Below are 9561 nucleotides of genomic sequence, written 5' to 3' on the forward strand. Positions count from 1 at the left end.
ACTGAACTGGGAGTTTGAACTGACAGTTCTGTTTGTAAGCTTAGTTTGTAGGAAACCGAACAAATCGACTTCTTGTTTGTCGTCTGCTCATTTAAAAAGCCCTCTTGGGTCAAACCACTGAGCTCAGTTGGTCAAACACGAAGTGAATTCAGACTCGTCACATAGATGGTAGCAGCAGTTTCATATCTGTGTTAATAATATACAAATTCTTGGAGTTCAAATCTCAGGTAACAGCACTGAGCTCAGTGGGTAACAGATGGCAACAAAATATAATGATGGATAGGGCCGTAAGCCCTGTATAATTTCAAACTCGCGTAGCCCGTTTGTGTCTCCTTCTGTCGTCTGCGGTTAGGACTTGAACTGTTTATTTACACGGCAGAAAAAAATGTTTTCATTGAATATGAAGACTTTATGGTAACGTTTTCTTAAGCCGGGTTTTCCTAGGAATAGGTTTTTAGCGCCGCGTGAACCGAACAGTATAATTTCGCGTCGGAAGCAACGTGTTATATAATCACGCTACGCGTTTGTGTTTTCCTAGCGCAGCGCATCAGATCAGCGCGGCTACATTATAGTATATGGCCTTCCCATCAGCTACTCTGTCGTCTGCATTGCTCCGGTTTGAAGGGAATATCGGCAAAACCGCGGCGCACGACGCATTTGACTCCTCCAGAAGCAGTCGACCAATCACGCCCGACGTTAAACGGTGTCGTGAGGCGTATTGCGCTCTGTAGGAAAACAGTCATGCTGTTTTTCTTATTGGTAGGTGGACGGCGTGTGGCGCTGGGCGAATCACGTTGCGCGCGGCACAGGAAACCTGCTCCTAGGAAAACCCGGCTTTACTGATTTAATTATTTTACAATAATGCTTATTTATGTTGCACATTGCATTAAAATAAACATAATTTATTGCTATTGACATTGTTTAATCAATATTATTCAGTTTAAAATAGAGTCCGGGTTATATTTTTTATATACAAAGATTATTTATTATTTATGCAACAAGAAGGACCGTTGTTTATTTAAGAGTATGGGTTTTTGTTTTATTTAGTTTAAAATGTTTCATTTTTAATCTCGATACTGTGTTATTTTTATTATTATTATGGATTTCCGAAACTTATGTTTCTTATGCCGGCGATTGTTTTTTCTTTCGCTGCCCGTACTGTCTGACGGCCTTGGTGACTTTTCGTCAGGCCGTCTGACATGTTTGGCACCGAAAAAAAGTCGCCAAGTTGCCCCCTTATACCAAAACTGTTCCCATTGCGTTATGCTATTTGGGTCTTGTATGTGGTTACTAAAAAAAAAAAAAATGACACTCTCGATAACGTATGTTTCACAAATGGGTTCAGAAAAGACACAAATGCACAGGACCGCAAATAGATGGTTTGTCACCCGCGGATATCTGAAATTTTGGCACCCCTTGCATGTAGAAGGATGAATTTGGTACCCTCTCTGATCCAGGGCACCAGCCCCTGCGAATACGTTATGACTACGTAAGAAATATGGATAATCGTGCTACTGCAAAACACTAAAAATTATGTATCACAACACAAAACACACTGCAATGCATCTCACTATGCAATATACAGTATGATGTGTAATACACCTCGTCATACAATGCAAAATATATCAAATAATACATGATATCCGAGGATGATGTCACTCCCTACTATTCATATACATACAAAGGTTTTTGTTTTTTTTTACAGCTGGTTGATGCAAAGATGTATTTTTGGAAAGAGAAAGAAAATTCAACTGCTTTTTTTAAAGTGGCATTTTGTCAGCCACCTCCTTGGGCATTTTGCCTGTTGTGCCGTTATATTTGTAAAGTATGAAAGTATGTTTAGAAGCGATACCAGGTTTATCCTTGTCAGAAAGTTTCCTAACCCGGGGGTGAAACAGATATGGCAACGTGACCCCAGAAAAAGATTTTTGCTGCAGGGAGTCCCACACAGAGAGGCATGGCCCCCACATCCTGAAGCAGGGCCCCTATGGGCCCCCCGACCAGACTTTCAGGGTGCCCCCTTTATGATGAATTTATAGCGTGAAAAAACAAAAAAATTATTGAAATCCTCCCGGGCCCCAGGGCTGGAGCCTTGCCAGCCCACCCCTTGTGGGGGCCATGCAGAGAGGGTTATCATATCAACCTTTCGAAAAAGCAAAAATATCAAACTTTGCCTAAACCAGTCTAATTAGTCCTCTCTTTCAAACCGAGCACAATTCAGGGAGTTGTGCCGGAAGTGTAAGCGTGTGTGTGTACCTAACACAGTCTGAGTGCGTATCTAGGGTTGTGTCTGAGTTTTCATTGCTACAGTTTATATTTCAGAAGTTAAGTGTAATAATTGAATAATTATACTGTTTGCAGGCCTATTGCTCTCTGTGGTGAGACTTTAATGATGAGATCAGCTTGCATTCGCGCCTTAAAGTTGGGAACCACAGTAAACCAATTTCACCCAAACCAGCACTGTAGCCTCAGTGGGGTTTGAACCGAAGACCACGTGATGAGAGTCTGTCACTATCACCACTCGACCACCACAGCAGCACCTTGTGTGCAAAGAAAGGGGGGAAAAATTCAAATGAGTCACATGCAATGAATCTTGGTATGTTTTTTTGCGCAATATGTTATCCAGAGCATGTTTAAAGGGGCTTACTGGGCTACAGCCCAAAGCGGCAAATTTGAGGAATTAAGGATTAAAAAAATTTATGGAATGGGTAAAAGATGACTATCTTTGTGAGGGCAATCAATGTGAACAGCCCACAGGTTGCATAAACCTACCTTTGCCTAGAGAGCAAGGGACCAGGTCTGTGAGTGACCAAAAATGTGACCTGGAGTATTTGCAGGCATGTGAGCAACATGGAAAGTTTGCAAACATGGCAGAGTGACCAAAAGAGTGACATAGGAAGTAAGGCACCAGGTCAGTGAGAGACCAAAAGAGTCATCTAAAGAGTTTGCTAGGATATGAGTGACCTAGGAGTATGTTTTTCAAGCATGTGAATGACCAAAAGATTGTCATACAGAGTGAAGCACCAGGCTGGTGACTAAAAGAGTGATCTAGAGCATGTGCGGACATGTGAACGATCAAAAGAGTGACTTGCAGATAGGGGTGAAGGCTAAGTGGGCAGTAAAATTTGTGTAGCCAGCACACAGCAAACTGATAAACCCGTCTCTGTATGTTTGATATGCAGCACAATGTGATAAGCTCACAACAATTCTCAACACCCCATAATACACAATATACAGTAATGTGTGGTTCACCAAAACATGCAATGCACCTGAATACACAGTATAACTTGAGCTGATACAGAATGGGCCTACACAATGCACCATAATGAGTAATATACTGTTAGGCCGATACATCAAATTATGTGAGTTGGCGGCTATTTTGTATGCCAATTGTAGCGAGTGTTTTTCTGTGACTGTATTACGAAATAAGTCGTTAACCAGGAAAGGAGACGAGCAGTAGGCTCTCCCTTTAAAAATAAAGTTAGTACTATAGGAGTACGTGTTTAAGTTAAATTGTGTGATTGAATCTCATTAATGCACAGTAGTAGCATTTTTAGGTTACATTTTCAACTGAGCTATTGAACGTATACCATAGAAGGATACACAGCACTTTTACACAACAACTACACAGTGCTTTGCCTCAACAATACCTGATGCACCACTTGTGTGTGATACATTTCTTTACCCAGTACAACACAATACAGAGTAAAAACAGTCCCGAACACATCACAAAAAAAAATACAGAGCAATATGTGATGAACGACAACATCCAATAAACTCAATATGCAATACACATCACTGCGTGATACAGTTCAACACACAAGGCTCACTGATTGCTGAGGCATCAAGCGATAGTGCAATAGAATTTGGATTTAAGATACTATCAGCATTTTTGAATTCTTACAGTTATAAATAGTGAAAACTTTTATTTCCGTTGCTTGATGTACGTTGAAACACTTACATTTGTCAAACTATATTTGAATGACACTCTTTTAAATGAGCAAACGAGGTACCCGGGTTAAACTCCCGGTAGAGGCAGAGATGCATTTTTTTAAGTTCCGCAGAGGAATATGGACGAGGTGCGTGTCTGGTTTAGTAGTAGTAGTCTTCTAAATGATTGAGGGCCTTGCAAAACTGACTCTGTCATTGTGAAAGGGTGAGTAATGTATGTAATTTCTATTGTGCTTTAACATTCAAAGCAGTTAAAAATGCATTGGTTGTGCTGACATACGTGATGTTAACATATGATATCTCTCTCTCAATAATTTAGGAATAGCGTGCAGCCGTTCCTGAAAAACGCATGTAATATTCATTCTGGTGGATCACCCCTGTGTTTCAAGTACACTCCTGTGTTATGGTAAGTAATCATGTTACTTGCGGTTCTGAAATTTATGAATTGATTAATGAGTACTGTAATATTCTGCATGTACGCACACATTCCAACATGCACCAATTTGTTAGAAGTTCTGCAGAGGAATATGGACAACATGCATGTGTGGTTCAGAGTAGTAGTAGTAGGATCAAATCTATCTGAAACCATGATTTTGTTTATCATTGTTTATAAAATAAACTTTTTGTAAAATCCATAGGATCAGTATACTGCATTAATTTATAAAAGCATTGATGTTTCTGTCAACTTTGTTTATGCAAATGGATCAATGACACGAAATTATATCTAGAAGGGAAGGTACTTTTGTCCTCATATGAGGTCTAACCTCTCCCCTGATCCACTTCTGGAGATGAGATTCAGTAAAACTTAATATCATTAAAACAATTAAAAAATTTTTAAATCAAAAGTTGTTTTAATTGTTTATTGTTATGTGCCGTGTGACATTGGTGTCGTTTAAAATTCCAGCTTAAAAAAAAAAAAAGTTGGGCCATTGAACCTTCATCTTGAAACAGCTTCAAATGCTCTGTTGTTCTAGCTTAATTCGTTTTCAAGTTCATAAAATTATGATGGCAGAAAAACATAATAATTGAAACAAAATCGCAGTATCAATGTGCGTTCAAGTTTTGAAACACAAGTTGTCTTCTTTGTGTAGGGCTGAACCATTAAAAAAGAAGAAGAAGATAGATCCAGGTATGCTGAAAGAAAAAGCAGAAAAGAGAGCCAGGAGAATATTGAGAGATATCAGGAGGTTGGAGAGAGTCGCAAAAAAGCTCAAACCCATTGCGGAACTTGAAGTGCCTAGAACAATTCTCAGGGATAAGTAAGGCAACACAATTGATAATTTTCAACCTATTGAAGGTTTAGGTATTAAATTAAAATTAATTTCCTTAATTTATTTCAAAGCATTGTTTTTGTTGCAGAACTCTTGTTATCTTAAGTAGAAGGGTTCATTGTTTTATATGAGGTATATAGCCTCATAGGGGGTGCATAGAATATGGTGGCTGGATGAGGTACCTGTGAAACCAAGACAAATCCTAGAATTCATTATTAAGAATTGGGACATGACATAATGAATCCATTAATAAAAACTGGGACATGACATAATGAATCCATTAATAAAAACTGGGACATTTTCAAAATATCATTTGGTGGATATGATGTGTGAAGTTGCCAACCTACAATGAAATACAAAGATATTATCACGCTGCTTCTACACAGAGATACATACTCTACGACAAAATGAGTAAAACATCAGGATTGGTTACGATTGTTAGATGTCATGTAAATATGGAAGAAAGAGCGTATGCCATATCATGCAGGTGTGCTACATTATATTCTCATAAATTACGGGGGGGGGGGGGGAGAAGGCGTTAAACTCACTCAAAGATCTCAATACTCTATGTCCAACGTAACGTCTATGCTTCTACTTATTTAATAACAGTGGAACTTCACAACAATGATAAGTGCCACTTTTACATCATTAGTTATCATTTTATTCATCATCATCATTCATTTTATTCATCACATCATCATTCATTTTATTCATCACATCATCATTCATTTTATTCATCACATCATCATTCATTTTATTCATCATCATTCATTTTATTCATCATCATTCATTTTATTCATCATCATATCATCATTCATTTTTTATAATCTCATTCTCAATGTTTTTTTTTCACTGCTTTTGCTTCTGCATCCGTATTTCTCTGACTTCAAAACCATTTTTTTACAACAGTGGAAATGAAACCTTTCTCTGGTGCAAGAGAAATTCCCATCACTGGCAATTGATGTGAGGATCAAATGAAATAATATTTGAAAGTATAACTATGAATAAAGCAAACACAACTGTGATGCTGCCTGGCAGTGGAGCAGTTAGCTGCTGTGTGGGAATCGTGCTGGACTCGATGAGCAGGCAGGCCTGCAACACCGATACTGACAAAACATGAAAATTCAAGCATTTCCATCTTTACTTTAGAAAATGAAAGCCAGATGGCAGCATGAACACTAAACAAGCGGAAGTCGCAACATAAATACGAGTATGTTAGGGCCAAGCATACACTCAAAACACACATTCTCCAGCATGTGCCGATTCGTTAGAAATTTCGTAGAGGAATATATACGAGGTGCATGTTTGGTTAAATAGTAGTAGTAGTGGAATGGTTAGAGAGCTATCCTCTCACTGTACATGTCTGGGTTCGAATCTGGGTGTCTACTAACACTAACAAATTCCCTGGACGGATCATGCTGATCCTTTAGGAATACGTGAGGATCATCTTAATCTTCTTCTTTAAGTAATAAATTCTAAAATCCAAAATGTCTGACATAGTTAAAAGTTTAATTGGAAATAGGTTTTGAGAAATATAGATTTCACAATTCATGTAGAATAATGTTTCTACAGAACATGGAAGCGTATTAGGCCATCTAGTGAGCTGTACATACATTAGAAGCTGGCAGAGCACTTGCTGATTGTTGTTACAATATATTTTTTCTTTTTTGCAACAAGGTATGTTACCTCCAAACATCACAAAGAAAACTCACCTAATACTGTTTTCAATTAAAAAAGCATGCATACAGTTTAAAATTTAAGAATAAAATAGTTCTGTCTGAAAAAATATTGGAAATAATTCTATTTCATTGATCTTTGATTCTGCAAGGAAAAAACCAGAACAAACAGGCACACTGAAAGCCTTTTGCGGGACAGTGAATATAACAGCGGGAAACAGCATCTGGTCACTCTAGCGTATAGAACCTGGAGAAGAAAGAAAAAAATGCTCTCTAAAATTTTAAAAATTTGGGATGTGTAATCACTTAGTTGCCCATTTATACTATTTGTTCCAATTCTTTTGCGCACAATTTTTTTAGAAAAAGGTGAGGGGGGATGGGCGGGAAAGTAGGATTAAATATAAGCATCTGTGGCTATCTATCTTGCTATCGGTTTCCCGTATCATTGTGTGTATTGCCCACATTTAAAAAATACAGTCTGCGCAACTTAATGTGATCACATTGAAACTCTGGGATTCTGATAACCATAACCGAATGATACTATATCCGAAAAAAATTTGGTTTACAAGTATAGTGACCATGCATCCTGTTTGGTCATACATCATGAGTTATGGAAACAGTGTACAAAAGCATGTGAATTATGAAATTATGACAACAGTGTGTAAGTATGTGAAGGACTAAAAGAGTGACTTAGAGGGCATGTGATCATGGTTGTGACCAAAAGAGTGACTTAGATATACAAGCATACTTGCAGGAGGGGGAGGGGTGAGACCAAATTGGTTATAACACAGGATGGCAAATTCAAGGAAAAAGTAGTCATGAATCACAAAAATATGTTAGACTAGAATGGGAAAAGGGCAGCAAAGTTTGTGTACCCCACAGGCGGCAAAATCATAAATGTGCCTCTGGTTGTAGGTTCGTTCATTATACGAGTAGAAGATGTATGTATATGCACATACATTGACAATAATAATGTGCATGTTTCTTAAGAAATGCCTCAATTTCTCATGTTTTTTACCATTGTTTTCAGAGAGAGGAAAAGGCAACCTCCAGTACTGAGCAATGAAGAAATAGAGGAGAAAATTGAACACCAAAAGGAATGGGCAAAATATAAAAGAGAGCAGCATCTTCAAGAACTCTGTGTCATCAAAAGAATGGTTGCATCTCAAGAACGAGCGATGGATGAACTTAAGAAAGTTTCTCCGTGGTTATACGAACGAGCTCTACAGGTTAGTTGATTGCATGCATGACTCTCTATAATGTTTCTCACATTTCATGTGAGCTACTCATTGTTGATGAGAAGAAAGAAAATAATGATTGAAAATAATGATTTACTACACCTTTTTCAAAATTAAATCATTTATGAAACTGAATACAGGGTGATTACTTAATTCACCCTTGCCACATTTTACTGATGAACCGCTGATCATAGAGGCATACTTCAAATTTAAAAAAATATCCAAATAACGTGTTAAACTCAGACATGTCATTCATGTTGCAAGGGGTTGTACAGTTATTAAAATTAAAAATAATAACTTTTTATCCTGACACCGTGCCCTCAAAAACCCAATCAGAAAGTTGTTACCATGAGGAGTTTTCTCCATAATAATGATGTATATTATTTATGTACAATGGAATTTCGGCGCAGTTCATTCCATGTATGTGCTCATCCAAGAGAATCATTCATATATCAAATCAAACTTCCCTCATAGATAATAAGTGGTGCTTGGATGATTCATTCCACAATTATTCTCACACATGAATTACAAATAAAAATTCCTTTTTTGAAGATTTTGCGGAAATAGGGAATTTTTCATTGCTGTTAGGCAGATTGATTACTTGCGCGCAGGTACAGTTTTATTTGGGTGATAATTTTCTACAAAACTTGGAAGGACTTCCTAAATTAAATACATCTTTCTTCCTCAGATGAGATCTCGTCCATAAGTTCTCGCACGCAATGGAGTTATATCAGTTCATCTGCTGTCAACTCTGGCCATGTTCTTCCATTAGTTCTTGAATGCCATTCTCATTCACCTCCATTTCTATTGTCAATATCCACTTAAGCAGCTCTTATCCAATCTTCTAGCTATTTGAGATGAAATGTAATCATAATTGAGTTTAAATTACTAATATTATTTTTAACATTAATACAGTCGACGCTCAACATAATGACCTCTTTTGGTTCATGAAAAATGGACGTTATATTGGGAGGGTCGTTATGTCAAAAGTGAAACATGATAGTTGTTCCATGAAAACATTTGGGACTTATCCCTACTGATCATTGTAATGGAATGGTCGCTATTACATGGGGTAGTTATATAACGAGCATCGACTGTATTACTACCTTTTTTTTTAAACTAAAACATTGTATTGTTTATGTGCAGATTGATCCTGAACTAGTGCCTCTCAAGATGGTTGGTCCTGTGAGAACACCACCAATACCAGGATATGAATATCCAGATGGAGAGTACATTAATGTGACAAAGAAATATCTCCCAATCGTGCCAGTTGAAGTTAAAAAGAACAAGAGGAGAGTTGGACTAAAGAAAAAATAGTTGCTGTACATTATTTTTAAAAATTCAATTCAAAATTTTTTTTTTCATATGTAAGGGATTAGTTTTTTCATTGTATAGATTAAAAAAATACCACTATTGAGAGATGCA

General features: G+C 37.4%; 1 protein-coding gene across 1 annotated transcript; it reads left to right on the forward strand.

Annotated features, from left to right (window-relative positions):
• Positions 1 to 9561, forward strand: mRpL40 (mitochondrial ribosomal protein L40). Its single transcript, XM_089234335.1, has 5 exons — positions 1 to 414; positions 4271 to 4357; positions 5043 to 5210; positions 7929 to 8127; positions 9283 to 9561. The coding sequence occupies exons 1-5, from the start codon at positions 386 to 388 to the stop codon at positions 9451 to 9453; spliced, it is 654 nt and encodes a 217-aa protein (XP_089090461.1). The 5' UTR covers positions 1 to 385; the 3' UTR covers positions 9454 to 9561.

The sequence above is a fragment of the Pholcus phalangioides genome, unplaced genomic scaffold (genome assembly GCF_987345545.1).
Source record: "Pholcus phalangioides strain wild (caught in Gottingen) unplaced genomic scaffold, Ppha-v1.0 ptg000008l_1, whole genome shotgun sequence".
Lineage (NCBI taxonomy): Eukaryota > Metazoa > Arthropoda > Arachnida > Araneae > Pholcidae > Pholcus > Pholcus phalangioides.

Coding starts and splice junctions, on each gene's coding strand:
- mRpL40 (XM_089234335.1), top strand. CDS start 386: ATGTTTTCATTGAATATGAAGACTTTATG. Junction 4,358..5,042: donor AAGTACACTCCTGTGTTATG/GTAAGTAATCAT, acceptor TTCTTTGTGTAG/GGCTGAACCATTAAAAAAGA. Junction 8,128..9,282: donor TATACGAACGAGCTCTACAG/GTTAGTTGATTG, acceptor GTTTATGTGCAG/ATTGATCCTGAACTAGTGCC.